Source organism: Clupea harengus, chromosome 3 (assembly GCF_900700415.2).
Source record: "Clupea harengus chromosome 3, Ch_v2.0.2, whole genome shotgun sequence".
NCBI lineage: Eukaryota > Metazoa > Chordata > Actinopteri > Clupeiformes > Clupeidae > Clupea > Clupea harengus.
The window spans coordinates 4538476-4555686 of record NC_045154.1 but is presented as its reverse complement, the minus strand read 5'-3'; the positions used below and the strand labels follow the sequence as shown (position 1 = coordinate 4555686).

At 42.3% G+C, this 17211-nt stretch overlaps 1 protein-coding gene across 5 annotated transcripts in view; it reads right to left on the bottom strand.

Annotated features, from left to right (window-relative positions):
* LOC105911293 (transcription factor Sox-6-like) overlaps nt 1-17211 on the bottom strand; it is a 68407-nt gene that overhangs the window by 36260 nt on the left and 14936 nt on the right. For all 5 annotated transcript variants that reach the window (XM_031564295.2, XM_012840085.2, XM_012840086.2 and 2 more), the window contains 2 exons: nt 7959-8172; nt 6237-6441 (listed from right to left, as the gene is read on the bottom strand). In XM_031564295.2, the coding sequence (XP_031420155.1) occupies nt 6237-6441; nt 7959-8168 (415 nt within the window). In that variant the 5' untranslated portion in view covers nt 8169-8172. The remainder of the gene's footprint in view (nt 1-6236; nt 6442-7958; nt 8173-17211) is intronic.

The window sequence follows — 17211 nt, the reverse complement described above, 5'->3', positions numbered from 1 at the left end:
ATCCTCTGTGCATCCCACACTTTTTCCCTTTTAGGCCTACCCCCTCTCTTGACTTGTTCCCCCAACAACAGCAGTAACAACAGCAGTAACAGGCTCCTCTGCGAGTGTTTATGTGGTGACTGAAAAGTGTGTGTTAACATATTGTGTGTGTGTGTCACATCTGGCAGCATAGCTTCTCCATTGCTCAGACAACACAGGAGCCAATACAGTAACCAAAACACAGCAAGGGTCGAAAGAGAGCGAAAGAAGACAAGAGGGAAGAAGTAAAGATGGAATATTCACAGTTGTTTTGCCCAAAATCAATCACTGAGGTACTCAAAATCATGGTTGCAAATGTAAGGTTGTAATTTTAAGGATTTTCTTTGGTTTATCAACAGTGGAATTTAAAGTTAATGTGGATTAAGTATCAATATTCCAATATCCCAATTTCTTGGGATTAAAAACACATACATTTTATGGAGAATTTACGTAATTCCATTTGAGGCAGTGCCTTTAATTCATGTTATCAAAGTTCAACTGTTGAAAGATTACCTCCCTTTTATAGATTACCCATTTATTAAAACAAGACATGGCCACTTTTTATGTCTGAGTTTATCCATCTGTGTGTGCTCCCTAAATATAGTGAAGGGATATATGACAGCCTATAGACTAGACTAGTCACATGATCATTTGCACTCTTCTCACTCCAAAGATCAGGCCTGCAGACAAGAGTCTTATTTTTAAGAGTAGTGGTAACTAAGGAGCAGTTTTTTATGCTTTTGGGATATGGTAACCATGGAATGTTTACCATAGTAAACACATAAATAATATATACAAATCCTATTTCTTGTGTGGTTTTTGTTTACTCTCACTGAATTGTCCACGTTGACTATGAGTGGGAAGTGCCTGGGGTTGTTTAGGGTTTTATGTATGCCTGTCAGAGGTTCTCAGCAGTTGAGCTGTCCTCCTCACTTTCAAACTAAATCTGAAACGTGATTGGCTAAGAACAGAAAACAACTACCGCCTAAATACACAATAAGGCTTTTGATTGGTTAAGAAAGAGGAGGTCTGCTTCTGAGTTGGGTTGTGACCACAAGCTTCTGACTGCGTGTGAGGCGCACAAACGCAACGTCACAGCTCACTCACAGATTAGTAAATACATTCAGACACACAACATAGACTTGTCCATTCAAATCCATATTTCCAAACAATCATTCGGTTGGCGCGACATCTGACAGTTCACTCTGATTTTGCGACAGGGCTTGTGTGACAGGGCTATCTGATGCTGAAACCTCACTTGCAAAATAACTCCAAACATCCTTTGCCAGCAAATCCAGTCCTCACCAACCGGATTGTAGCCATATTACAATCTAATTCCCTTGCAACTTAATGTCTTTCGATTAGAATACATTAACCACAATTAAAGAGTGCCAACAATTCTCTAAAACTGTGCTTAGACTTGAGTAATTCTTGTTTACAAGGTTTTACATCTGGCATTGGAATTGGGATGTTGCCAACAGCAACACAGTGGAGCTTTAGCTAATCTGCCCCAAGCACTTTAAGCCTGATCCTATTCTCTATCTGAGCTTTCGCTGTCCCCATGTTCCACCGGCCCGGCCTCCGAGGGAGCAGATGTGTCACACAATGTGCTCTGGGATTAGCCACGATGCCGATTAACACCTGAGATTACGCCTTGAACCGTGATGGACAGTGTCAGCTGACAAAAGCAAAAGAGGGGCAAGATGGGGTCAGGTGACATCTCGCTAGGTTTGGGGGGGGACACAGCTATTAGTGGTTCTGGAGCAGCAAAGAGTATGTGAGGTCGTTAAACAATAACGAACATGCGGACATAAACTAAATGTTATGCCCTTACATGCATCTAAAAGCTAGCCATATAATACATATAACCATAAACACGCACATATATACGTCCATACACACATTGGAAACAGTTGATATGTTCTGAAGCTCCAATGCTCCATCCCCCACCCCCACACAAACATATAATGTTCCTAATCAGCTGGAGGGGCAAGTGAGACTCCACGCCTAACTGGAGTGCGCTTGTGGTTGGAGTGGCAGCAACAGCCATGCTGAAATGACCTGTCACCACTGCTGCCCAACAAAGTCAGGGCCCAGCAGAATGAGCTCTATTGTCACCACTCGAGAGGCCCGGCCTAATGCACTCTTTGATGTGGCCCCCCAGCAGCTGCCTCCATCACTGATGACGGGATCCCCAGGCCATGTTGGGGTTCAGGCAGAGAAACAACATTCTTGGCTTCCTATATACCAAGTCTACATGACTCAAGGGGTGAGACTGGATGCACCCAGTCATGACCCCAACAGAGGGTTAACAGGAAGAACCTGGGTGGGGGTCAGGACAGAGTGCAAGTGTTCCTACATGGAAGAGAAACGTAAAAAAAAAAAGGTCATATGAGAGAATCATTAGCCTCAAACCTGTGAGCCTCTGGAGGTAGCTTGACCACCAGTGCTGTTAAACCAATAAAAGGATATACATTAAAATAATAACTGTAAACTCTGTGTTCAAACTGCAGCTAAGCTACAGTGGTTACATGCAAGACCTACAATGCAAACACATGCCAGGAAAGAGAAATCTAATTCACGTGAAAGCTTCACACTACATACTTAACCCTTGACACCAGGGAGAGGAGAAATATCAGACACCACTGGCACGTCATCAACGACAAATCCTTCCCAACAATATTCAGGCTTCTCTAGGCACCCCTTCTCTTTGACTGGTTCTGATAGTCTAACTTGGGAATGAGAAGAAAGTGTTTCTTCTAGGTGTTCAGGCTATGGAGCAGACTGGTCATTTCCCCTCAGCAGTCAGACAGAAACCCAGCTATAATCTGATTCTTCTTTCAAACCAATGACCAGGGTCGGATGGTCGGAGGGTTGAGCCCTGGTCGGAGGATTGAACCCTGGTTGAACATGCTGTCATGTAATGGATGCTAACAAGGATGCTAGGCCTGTGTAAATGAGAACGAGCCAATATTAAAGAGGGCCCATTATGCTCATTTTCAATGTTCATCATTTTTGGCGTCTACTAGAATTGATTTACATGCTTTAATGTTCCAAAACACAAATATTAAAGGCATGTTTTGTTGGCCACAGAATGACATGGCCTATAACATCAATAAAATGCACAACATAGATTGTTAAGAATGTAACACATCATGTCTTTCCTATGACCTTATATGACAGAAACAGAACAGAATTACAATGACAAAGCTTCACTTCCACACACTTCATTTTTTCTATGACAGACATGGCAAAAATATCTTGAGGGAGCAAGTCTGCAAAGTGCCCCTTGTAAACAATCCATTTCTCCTAACATGCGCTCGAGCACCAGGACACAATCTTTAATAGAGCGTCTCCAGCTGTGACTGCTTTTCTCACCAAATGGAGGCCGCCACTGGAGGTGAAGGCCCTTCTCATTCAACAGAACACTCACAAGTACTTACAGCACTTTGGACAATCAGTGAGTGACTGGCCATTGGAGACGTCAGACGCAGCATGCTGCGCTACCACAGAGCAATTGTGAGTGCAGGGGTCAGGGCTGTTAAGCTAATGCGATTTTATTCTATTTGATCATAGAAAATCTCCCCCAACTCAACCCACCCCCTCCCAAACCTCCCCAAATCTCTCTCTTATTGAGCTCCCTTATCCACAGAACAAGGCTAGAGTCTCAGTGGGACTGGGGCTTACATTCTGTGTATACTTCTGTTTTACACACATACACCGAATACTACAGAATGTGGAACACAGAATACACAAAGTTGGAAAAGGGAAAAAGTATTATTTTTCCAGTATTTTTTGATTATTCATGGTTATGCAAATATAAAAGAACAAATACTTGGATATCAGCTAAATAACTCAAAATAACCTTCACTTTTCAACAGGCTATCAATGCTATAAACCACACAGACCCTAAAATACAATCAGACCCCTTGAGCACAGCACTGTAAATTGACATCTTCTTCCTACCCCTGCTCCTTCACTGCTCACCATTTAGACACATGGATCCTACTGAGGAAAAGAAAGCCAAAGAAAAGATGAAAAGATGCCTATCAATATCCATTAAAAAATCTATCCCAAACTGGCTCAGAGCAGCTTATTGACAAAAACTCCTCCATAACATTCCCTACCTTTTCCTTTTGTTTATGACAATACCAGTGGGGAAAATAAGCACAAAGTGTTAGACGTTTGACTGCAAATTTGAAAGAATAGTCCAGGATAGAATATGAAGGACAGATTACTTCTTGCATGGCGAGGACAGGACAGGCCACCAGGGGAAAAAAAACTCATGCTGAAAAGTAGTCACATGGGGAAAGGACATGCACAGAGTGGGGCAGAAGTCAAAAGTAGACCTTTGTGTTGATGTGTCAAAAGTATGATCCTCAACATATGGCTGGATTCCTTGAACTGAACTGTAGTTCCATTCTGATGGCTATCACTGACTGTTCTGAGATCTGTAATCAATATTTCAGATTGATCTGACTAATTGGGAACACTCTGAAGAGACGTCCTCCCCGCCTGCCAATTATAGTCAGTCTCTATTGTGTGTCTCATCGAAGCTGGCAACAACTGCTACTTTTGTCTACAGCTAGTATTGTGTTGTGTTACAAGTGCAGTAATGAAGTATTTCTACTTTTCCCGATTCTTCTGATTTTCCACAAAAATGACTGAGGAATGAGGCAATTGTTAGTGTTTTTGTGAATTTGATTGACTAATTAATTCACTTAGAGATTAAGAGGATAACAATCACTTTTCATTCAGCATAACAATGAGACTGATGACAGAGAGCATTTAACCTAGACCAGTCAATTTAGTCACACCTGACCAGACCGTCTGCTGCAGAAGAACAATTGCAATTCAACCCCATATCAAAGAATGACCCCATGTGCCTTGACCGCTCATTGTGTTGTTTGCTATCTTATTGTTATGTGGAAATTACTTAAAAAATCAACCACTTTTGCATAAAGCACTCAACATTTCTGATTGTCCTGTGCAAAGAGGGCAGACACATTTTGTGGGCAGAGGCTTATTAAAGTCTAATGTACTTGTCTAAAATCTAAAAGCTCTCAGACAATCAATGGGACACCTGTGTCCCTGGAGACTGGGACTGGTCCTCCACTCAACTCTAGATCCTGCTGTTCAGTTGCTCTTTCTGGTGGGGGACTGCTGGTGCCCATACAGAATCAAAAATGGCCATAGTCAATCTGTAAGAACTATGTCACGTTTCTTTGAGACAGAAGATTTTTGTACGTTAAATAAAATAGTTCTGACCTTTTGATCTTAAGTGAAAGGGAATGTTTTGGATCAATATTGTCATTATAGTATGATTATGAGGTTAAAAAAGTGCACCAAATTATAAAATGATAACACCAAATACTGTTCACCACATGACCCCATTTGTGTGTGCCATATTGAAAAGGCTGCTTCCTTTAAACAATATACGTATTGGTTTGAATAACATACATATTCTGATGTAATCTTCGCAATCAGAGATTTTCCTCATCTTCATCACATTCAGTATGGTGTTCACTAAATGAAGGAGTGAATTTAACATGCAGGCATGTCTACAGTATACACATGTGGGAACAAGTCTATTCAAATGATCCAATAGTAGTTCTGACCCCGGGGAAAAATATGGTTCACAGACGGTGTAAGAGGGAACCTGAGGCTATCTCACTAGATATACTGGTTCAAAAGCATTTAAAGGCTTGAAAAACAAAGATAAGAACAGAAAGTTCTCAATTAAAGAACAGTTACCTGGACAAAATTCATAATAACCAATGCAATGCAACAGTATAAAGACAGCATAATCAACTGTTGTGGTTTACCACTATAGTACCACTATCGAAAACAAACGTTAACTGTGATTTTAGAAATAAGGTTGCATACAATGATTTACATCAAGGAAACAGTACACTGTATGTACCAACTGCACTGTTCATTGACTGGAAATTCAGTACTTCAGAACTAACAAAAGTAAGAATTTGTAAGTGTGTTTTGGGTTTAAAGTTAGGCAGTGGTGAGTGTTTGTGGTATTCATTTTAAGGTGGCCTATGGTTGAGAACATGCAGTAGGTTGACTTCTAGTCAATAGAAAGATAACCAAAAATTGAATACTGACTCTATTTTTCACTAGTAACACCAAACTCATATTCATACTGAAAATGTTGTTTGGTGTTCAGTGTCTTCATGTATGAAAGAATCATAGATTTAGTCTCCTACCATCTTGTTCAGTCTTTGTCATCTCCTCCAGCTTCTTCTGCTTGAGTGTGTCCACCACATCAGCTAGGCTGCCCTTGCGTCTCTCTGGCGTCCCGAAGGCTGATGCATTCAGGGGGTCGGTGCGCTCCTCTGGCTTGTGTGGGGATGAAACATTTGAGTTGCTCAGGTGCGAATACAAGGAGCTCACCTTATTGCTGTCTGAGTCCTAGAGAAAGATGAATATCCCTGTTATTGTGGCTGTCAATGTATCATTGTCACATTCCTGCAACATGATTGGATGAGCAATGGCTTTATGATCTCAACTGTGTGAGATTTCTGTTAGGATAAAACCATAAAAATAACCATTACATGACAGTTGCTTGCAGGGCCCTATCACAAGTTGCCACAAACTGCCTAAACAGCAATCCAAAGAGCAGATGATTCACCCCAAAGCTGCCAACTCCCATGATATGATTAAATCCTTCCTACAGCGGGCAGCCACACAATCCTGTTTCCACCCAACTAGGTGTGACACAACTACTAGTGACTAAGGTCATTCCAAATTCAACCATGTTTAATAGTAGATATTACCTACTTCAATTACTTTGTAGTTGAACCTGTAACAAGTTGTGACATGATGGGTGCCGTACATGAAATTGCTCTCCTGCTGTTAGTAGACTTATCCGCTCAGGTTAAACACACATCTGTGTGCCATGGCTGTAACAGAGTCCCTGCTCTGGGAGCCAAGAACACTCCTGGCCCAAACTCATGAGGGTGCGGGAGTAAGGGAAGCAGAGACAGGGGAGGAGCAGAGTAAAAGAGAAAGAGAGAAAGGAGATGATGGAGGGAAGGCAGGCAGACAGAGAGAAAGAGAGAGAGAAAGAATGAGATAATTGAATAAGAAAGAGAGAGAGAGAGCAGCTGCTGTGCACAGCTTCAGAGCCATGTTGCAAATTTCAATGATCGTGAAAGTGCAATAGGCAAAAATTAGGATGGGGTCGTTCCTGCAGTTCCCACAAGGCTGAATGTTTTCATGTACTGCAGAGGATCTCCTGGATCTCTGGCTAAAGCGAACGTCCATTTGTTGTTAAATGAGCTGCATCTACCCTTAACACTTTTAGGAGATCCAAATCAAAATGTAACCCTGTTCAAATAGATTTTAGTACAGATGAGATAGCATACCCATTCAGTACTATTGGTTTCCCTGACAGCAAGTCCTTCCTCCAATCCCAAACGTTTGGGCATTATCTAGACATACCAAAGGGCATGTAGTTCTCCTACTCTACCCCTCCAAAAATTAAAGTCGGTAAGGAGACTGTAAGATCTGAAAATGAGCAAATAATAAAAGCTTAACTGTTCAGTCTACAATTGGTTATATAGTTTACAGTAGTGTCAAACAATCCTCAGCACTGCTCAACATGGAGAATGATGGGTACAGTATGAGACGGTGGGCCTACTAAATAAACTATGAGCAGAAAGACAAATACAGGCGCCCAGACAAAATGTAGGGCTGCAACAGCAGGGGGAAAGACTATTAGAGCACTGTTTGAACCAGACATAATTAAGGCCAAGAGGTTCATGACTCCAAATGTGGCCTATGTATTTGTGTGTATTTCACATTATATCACATGTGACATAATGTGAAACCGTTCATATTGTTATAATTTCTTTCTTTAGGTTTTTTTAGGTTAATGTACAGCAGCTGACTGGGCTGTCACGTTGGGAGGACACTGGTTATCTTACCTGCGGGGCAGACCCAATCCCATCCGGTTCAGTGTCTTGTTGGTGACCGCTGACGGGCTGTGGCTCCTCCGCGTGTGACTGTGGTGTGGTGGGTATGTCAGGGTGATCAATCCTGTCTCTGTCATCGTTGTCCCAGCTCTCTGATTCCCGACCCCTCTCAAATTCTCCCTCAGAACTCGGGGACATGGGAGAGGAATTTTTGGAAGACATTGCACTGCAACAGAAGAACGTAAAGGACATGCCCTCAATTTGGAGTGCTTAAGTATACCGACATGAAGCAGCGAATCAGTTCAGGAAAGTCACTGTTATCTTGCCAAGCTGACATCTATGAACTTAATGGACACATTACATTTTAAAGGCCTCTTCTTATTCATTAATCAGCATGTACTGTAGAGCTGCCTGTTCTGCACAGACACTGCCGTCCCTGGTCCCACCTCTTCTAGGTTCAATTCATAGTATTTGCAGTCTTTAATTTGCATGGTTCATCTTTCAATACTCACCGATTTATCAACCCAACTGTTCTGCCCAAACCTATTGTACAGCTTCAGATTGTCAGCTATTTGATTGTGGAGATTAGGGAGTCCCAAGACAGGTCAAGGCTTTATTTTGGTGCAGGGGAAGAGAATGGGTCAAATAATGATTCACCAAAAATAGACATATCACCTAAAATATATTTAAAATGTACCGAGCCTTCTCCATGAAGGTCTTTGAAAGTTGTGAACAGCTGTGGGATCAAAACATAAGGTTGTCAGGACAACTTTAACGAAAAACACCTAATAAAATTGCAAGAAATGTGAATTAAAATCCACATTCATAAACAGACTAGTATTTAATATTGAGATGATTTTTTATTGTGAACAGGAAAGGCTGTGCAAAACTGTCTGGACAGTAGCAGCACTCCCTAACCACTCAGAGCCTCACAGCTGTGAAAACAGAGTGGCCTGCCTGAGGCCATCTGGGTAATTTCTCCATTGAAAATCCTCAATTTCAATTAGTTAAGACATCAATCCATAAAATCACACTCAGCTATGGAAAACACAGTACTCAGACTGATCAGTGGTTACGCTGAGTTTAACGGAATCTAGTCATTTGAAAAGCCCAGGGAACTTTGCTGAAAGGGTGCTCCTCAAGGGAGACTGACACACACAAATGATTCTGTTTGACACAGTAAATCAGCCTGTATTATTCCTGTAGTTCTCGGTGCCAAATGACCGGCCTCTCAGGCACAGTGGAATGCTGAAGCCCTCAGCCATCACTCAAAGTGGCCTGCAGAAAACTCTGAGGGTTTTTAGTTGCTGCCCATCTCTCCTGAGGAAGAGTCTTACATGACGGACTGAAGTGTGGCATGAAAGCTATCATAAATACAGTACTTCCTGACCTACTTTTAATGGCCTGGCCTAGCCTGCTCAGATTGAGCCTACCTTTGTGATCTATGGCTATGATAGATAATCTGCTTCCCAATCAATGAACACTCCGAGGCCATACCACAGACACACAGAGCCAGAAGACAAAAGGCAGAGGCACCATCCTTTCCACCATCTGAGGTGGAGGTCTAATACCGTCTGTCAGCTGGACTGAATAATTCATCAGAGTGTCAACATGGTTGGGGGTTGTAGCCATACAGGGCAGATGAGGAAGCACAGGGCACAGAGGTTCCTGGCTGGTGCACAAAGATAAACTGGATCAGAGGCAAGTCGTGTAATCACTTTTCAGAAGAAACCTCAGCCACGTTCCAGGCCGGCTGTCCCGGTATGATGACATCAGTGACTAAATCCATAACAGTGTGGGAATGTGTCCATTCCAAGCCCCTCCCTCATTCAGCTCTTTTGCCTACTACATTACCAGCAAACCCATCCCCCCTCACATGAGGTGCATAACCTGCATAAAGACATCGTATCACACTACAGCAGTTAGTCTGGAGTGAAAGGCCAAATATATATCGCTCTTACAAAGAGAACCCGTATCTGCTGCTGCCGCCATGTTAGTACACCCCTTCAGTAAGTCCTCTCATGATAATGACGTGATGACCGATAACACCTCCTGGGAGTCACCCTGAGGCGTTAGGGGTGGCTGTGCCTCAGGGTTAGTGGCAGGTCGGCCTGACCTTTAAGGAATCCTCATGATGCCGTCCTGCCTCATGCCTGATTACACAATTACAATGGGCAGCCAACAGGCCCTTTGAATCGATGAAGGAGCATGAAATCCTGCCAAGAAGAAAGAGTCTCCTCTCCTTGTGTGTTTATATTTAGCCTCACAATATTGCTGGCCCTTGTATTTATAGGGCTCAAGAGTTGCCTTCTTGGAACGGAGGTCTTGTATGGCCAGGAATGCTTAGACTCAAATTGTTGCCACTGATAAAGTTTCATCACGCAAACAGACCAAGTGTCATTGCCCAGGCCTTGGCAAGACCACGCCTAATGTGATTAGTGGTAGTTATCAGCACCCACTGGGTAACTCCTTTAATGTGGTGAGTGAAGCCTTCAAATGCACATTTTAAATGTATTGACAGAGCATTTACTTGAGATCTTACTTGAGCCCAAAACGCACGTCTAGACAGCAGTATTTTTAAATAAACAACAGGGAAATACTGTGTAACATTGTACAGACCACAGAACGGAACAACTGTAAAATGTTATTAAGGAGAAAGGTCAGATGTCACTTTCACTCTCAACTTAAACATGTACAGAAGTAGAGGAGGAAAGACCAAAAGTGAAACAGGTTCATAAAGGCATTCGTTTACAAGTAACATGAGACGCTCAGACACCGTAACGGTGAGACAAGGGTGAGAAAACAAGAGGAGCTGACCGGCAGCCAAACAGTGCAGTTCCAGTGAGCAGCGGCCCCCTGGGAATCGCATGTTCCTCAAGGCTGACCAGAGGAGCTTACAAGCCTGCTCATGTCTGGAGCAGTGCGCTTTGCACAGCAGTCTGCCTGCCACCATAAACACTCCTATTCATATTTTCTCATGATTACCAGGTCAGCCACACACACTATTTTAACACTCTCTCTTAAGCCATCCACTTAAACACAACCATTCTTCTAAACCACAGACCAACACATGAGAAAAGGAAATATGCGTGTGTATTTAAGATGACTTACAAATACTAAATGCACAGACAAATTAAATCATACAGAAAGTATAATGCAAAGTACAATCAAAGAATTGGGACACATACTACTGTAATCTATACATACATGTATGTACATCCAGTACTGACACATTAAAAAAAAATAGCCCCTTGATAATTTATTTCCTTTCCCCTTCACCTACCCCACACCTACATACTTTCAAGAACCCTGAAAATGTCCCCAGTTCAATGGCTTAAGTACCTGGACAACCACATCTCTACTATAAGTAATGTCTACAAGGGGTTTGTCACATCAAAGCAAGCATCCTGTCAAACCCAAAGGATTCCGACAGGAATCTTCAACATTTCACAACCTATTCTTAAATAGGCCACTCCACTGCTTTTTACCTTTACCTCTTTGCCACAAAAAAACTTTAACCTATCCATCATTTTTTTTATTTATTTTACAGCTGTCCATTGTTCTGCCCTACTGGCTTTCATGATGCCACTGTTCTCAGAACAGGCTTAGAGAATAAACATAACCATAGGTCAGTTCAAAGTTAACCCCAAGAAGATTTATTTGTGTGCCGATGAATGAAGTCGCACTCTCAGCATTAAGACTGCTTTTGTTCTAGGCAGCTGTCATAGTGTTCCAACCACTGTTAGCGATTCATTGTTCACTATTCTACAAAGGACTTGGTCAACAGTGTGTTGCAATGTCACAAAACTGGAAGAAGAAAGGGGTGGTAGAAGGAAAGAAAACAACTCTAAACCAACATCAAGGAACAAAGTCCAAACAAAAGAGGGTTCAGTGGTTCAAGAGGATAACAAAGTGGAGGTAGGAGATCTTGACCACCTGCTTGCACAAATGATGAACAAAATGTGTCCAGTTACCTCTTGAGGTTTGTGATATATGTTGTGTCTATCCGTAGGGTATGTAACCTGTGCAAGGTCATTTGAGTTCAGGGGATTAACCATAAATATATGACTGCTATCGTAACACTACACGTGTAGGACATGCTGTAACTGCATAATGTCTCTGTTCCTGTTAGACAGACATCATACCATGTTTGCTCCCTGTGGCGCTGGCCTACCCCAAGCCCCATAATACTCGTCAGGCCCTCTCATTGACTAACGCCTTCTCATAGGGGCTCCCTTTTTCCTGGCCAGTGCTCGTGGGCACTCATGCATCATAACAAGGGGCTTACATAGCAGAGTCACTACAGGAACAACTTGGCACAAATAATGCACTCCTTCCTAACCGCTCATAAATCTGTCACACCTCTGTTTCCCTGTTTGCCTTTCTGTCTGTCTGTCTATCTGACTCCCTTTCTGTCTGTCTGTCTATCTGCCTCTCTTTCTGTCTGTCTGTCTATCTGCCTCTCTTTCTGTCTGTCTGTCTGTCTGTCTGTCTGTCTGTCTATCTGACTCCCTTTCTGTCTGTCGGAGTCTCCCCTCCTTCCTTCCCAGGGACTGCATCCAGCTGCTGACATAGGTTAGGCCCAACCAGAAAAAAAATGTGTAAAATGATCTTGTAATCTCGTTCTAGGTTTCCCACCCTGCTACTCTAGACAAAGGCAGTCTTTGTAACGCGGCAACAATTCACAATAACCTCTATCAATCAAAACAATACAAAAGTCATACATTTGACCAATTTAGACACTCTGCATACAGTGTCTCTCTCAGATCTCTATTAAAGGTATTTACCGTGAATATGTGTCATAGTAAAAGCTATGTGGTGACAGAAATGATTCTGTGGCCTTATGATTTTAATTAGTATATATGATATATGATGGAGCACTAGAACATACTGAAATACATACAGTATTTCAGCTGTCATCATTTTTTTTCTTCAGTTTTCATTCCTCTGGTCTAAGGATGACGACATTCACTCTTAGTCCCACTTAATGAATGCAGAACTTTTCCACGAAGCATAGACAGCTGAAATGCTGACTTGGCCTCTATGTTGCTTCCAGGAGAGCACCTCCTCACACACACTGCTGTTTGCAGGGTCATGACTGTGGCACTTAAACATGTAAATAATCTCATTACACAAGTGTAAGCTTGGTGAATGACCTCGCCATAACAAAGCAGGTGGTGTAAACAGGTCCAATCCTATTAACCTGACATTAAACATGAAGATAACTACAATTCCCACAAACCATTGAGCATGGAACAGTTTAGGTAAACTGTCACATTGAAGAGACAAAACATTCCTTTGTAAAGATATACTATATTTAAAATCAGGTATATAAAATATATCAAAGCTGTCTTTATTTCTCTGGTTTTAAGTGGGGTTCGAGCACTGAAGTTTGCTGGAATATTCTCTGATGTGTAAACATCTTAAAGAGCTTGTCCACTTCCTAACAAATTCCCTTAATCATATGTCATGACAATAATGTGTACTCGTCACATCGCAGTCATGGAGGAAGTAAAGTGGTGAGACTGAATGAAATGTCATCAAAAGCCCAGCACAATAGTTTGAGAAAAGCCTTCGGAGAAATATTACGACTGTGCAAGACTGAATAGCTTTATCATTTCATAAAAAGCTGAGCATCAGTGGAAAGAGGCATGCTTCTTCTAACTTATGATTACTCCAATGGACTTTACAGAAGTTCAGAGAAATGCAGCCAGAGGCTTAGGACTACTGTACAGCTACTTCTCTGAATCTCTAGCTCACCTTTAGCTCACTGAAATGAGTAAACAGAATATATGTGAGTGTCGGGGAAAAGCAGGGAGGCAATAAGGTGAGGCACTGGGTTTGGAGAGAGAGAGAGAGAGAGAGAGAGTGAGAGAGAGAGAGAGAGAGAGAGAGAGACCGAGGGAACTGCTCCCCATTCTCTTTTTGCTGTAAGCATTTGTTTTCTACCCTCCGGCACATCTGCATGTCACAGCAGCTCCTGCTGTCAAATCTGCAATTACAACTCAGTGTCTGTTTGTTCAGTTCCAGATGAGCGCCAACAGGAGCGCACCATACTACAGCCAAGCAACATGAAATACACACATGCTGTTATATCACAGGAGTCTTGTCTTGACACATACACCCCTTCACTAAAACACACACACACACACACACTCCCTCACATGCTAACCCAAACATATGGACGCACATGCATGAATGGACAGCACACACACGGTGTATTTTAACACCTCGGAGCAAACATTTCTGAAAAGAAAAGTGTGAGAGAAATCATTGTTCTTCTTTACACAGTTGGCCTTTTCACCGTAGCCCTGCCTTGACACACACACACACACACACACCCCTTTGAAAGAGGTATGCTTAAGGTTACAGGTCGATCCCACTAGCACAAAGTACTCATTGTCAGCAGTGGGCCAGACCATTCTGTTCAATGTAAAGGCCCTAAATGTCCTAACTTCACACACCATTGTTAATCAGAAGTGGAATTCAGTACCTTTCTTTCCACATCTTTTTGAATTCCATACCACTAAATATACATGGAAAGAAAACACATCGGAAATGAAAACCTGTATAAACCCCCTTTTTAATTGTACAAACCCTCATGCACATGAAATGTTACAGAGATCATTGACCTCCTGTCTAAGCCATGACCTGATCATACTTGTCTAAGTTCATAAGCACTATAACAGGCACGTTCTCCAAGACACTCTATTGTTTGTTTCTTTCTCACCTATTCTATCTAAACTAAAGAAGCTGAGGATTCTTCTGAGTGCATGAAGGATAAGGACTATGTCATCCCATCTTGTTGCTGTAGCTCCATCGCATACACAAAAACCCCAGCAACAACTCAGTCTGGCAGAAAAATCCACTATTCCACCACAGGTGGTGGCTGGAGTTACTAGGGCAACTGTGCTTACCCTTTTAAGATGATCCTGTGTTGTCCATTTAGACATTGAGAGAGCCACCTTTAACTCAATGGACACAGATGCATTAGTGGACTCCCTACCAGACCTCGCTGTTGTTTTCAAAAATTGAACAAATATAATGACTAGCCCCCAACAAACCCCCTTTTTTCAGCTTGGCAAGTCACTACACATACGGAGAGAAGAGAGAGAGAGGGAGTAGATATCACAAAGAAACTTATTAGTGGTTGCATGAACTAGTTACGCCACACATTTTTTTGTATAAATAAACAGTCCTAAATGGCAAAGCACTGCTCATTGGTAATGCATATTGCACCTATGTGTGAATGGCCGGACAGTCCGATGACTAAAAGGTTATGGCCACCTTCTAGTTTAAAATCAGGTTGTCTGCTTATGAACATCCTAGTCATTACCATAAAAATTCAATACTCAAGCTAAACAGAAGCTCAACAGAACATGTTACGGTGGTCAGAGTTAAGGTTGAGTACTGTGGGTATAGTTTAAAGACTTTGGATAAGTTGAGCCGTTTTTCCTTTAACACTAATCTTAGCTGTTCTAAAGTTAGCAGACAGCACCATGACCACTACTGAACTGGGAGGAAAGACAGAATGATCCCGAGGAAGAAAGAGGAAAAGATGTTATGGCAATGCTTCCCTCACTAGACTCGGCTCACCAAACTCATTTAAATAATTTTCTCTCATCTCACTGGTTGGTAACACTGGCATTGCTTCTGGTGTCATAGAACAACTTTGCACAGTCACATCACTGTGACAATAAGTCGAATCCTTTAACGTGTATGAACCATTTGACTTTGTGTCTTTACTTGTCTATGGACAAAGGCAGTTGACAAACAATAGAAGAACCACAGAAATTTTGCATTGAAAACCACCTTAATTCTAGAGATTAAAAAGACAATGAGATATTTACCTGTAAAACAGCCAAGAAGTTCCAGCCCATGCCACTCCCTTTCTCCTTCTCTCCATTCTCTATCACTCTCGGTCTGACTCTCTATTTCTTTCCCTCCCACTAGCTCACAAGCTTGCTTAAACACTGAACACATCTTGCCTAATCAAAGTTGACACATAGGGGAGGATGTGGATTAGCAGTGGGAAGATCCAGTTAACTTGTTGTAAACACTTGGCCAAGGAACAAAAGAAGATTGTCAGCATCTTCAGATTTGTCCATATCAAGCATCACGGTGCTTCAGTACATCAGATCAGCTGAGATCAGGAGTGGTTAAAGACAAACCACACTATTGGACAACAAACTGTGCCCAACTGAGACAGTCAGTTACAACATTGAAACAATGGAACCAAGTGTAATCATGCAAATACTTTGATGTAAAGAATACAAGTATGGCATACAATCCTCCAGGTTCCATTAATACAATCCCTTGGGCAATTTGTATTCCCAGGAAAAAAATAAATTAGAAAGGTCCTGAGATCATTCCCAAAGGTACTGAGATCATTCCCAATGACTTGCTGTTGGATCCAAGCCCGTCCTTAGCAAGGGCCACAAAGGCCTTTTATTGGATTACACTCAAGCTGGTTCGTAACAAGCTGACAAAACTCTAATCATGGAACAGACCTCAATTAGGCTCAGTTCTACTTAAATGATTAGATGGCAAAGAACAGGGGCAGCAAAAATCTACGGGAATTCATTAAGGTCAGCAGTCAAGCATTCTAAAACAGGGATATGGAACATGAAAAGACTAAAAGACGACTGCATGAGGAAAGAGCATGGGCGGTGTGACGGTGTTCTTTTTTTAGCAAGTAAGCATAGGCATGGTTAGGCCATGGGCTATACACATTACATGTATACAAAATATGTTCATACTTGATTTTAGTGATGTTTTTCAGCATCACAGTTATTCCAACAAGCTACAGGACACGCACACACACACACACACACACACACACACACACACTCACACACACACACACACACACACACACACACACACACACACACACACAGACTACACACACGTACAGGCAAACATCACTCTGACAAAGACAATAGCGGTTCAGCTCCAACACAGACACTGAACTCAGTGACTGTCAAAAACAACACACAGACACTCGCACCAACAGGCACACACCTGCTTGCGTGTCTTTGCAACAGTCGAAAGAAGCACTCTTGTGGGATCCCAGCGCACTCCCCCCAGATCCCTGGATTGCACGACTGGCTCGTCCTGAGCAGTGTGTCTTCTTCCGAGGAGACGGCTCCCTGCTCGGGGAAGAGACCCAGCTGCAACCACAGAGCGTCAGCGCCAAACCAGCCAGCACTTGGCCGGGACTCAGATTATCACGGACGAGCAGAAACAGCTTTCTCCATAAATA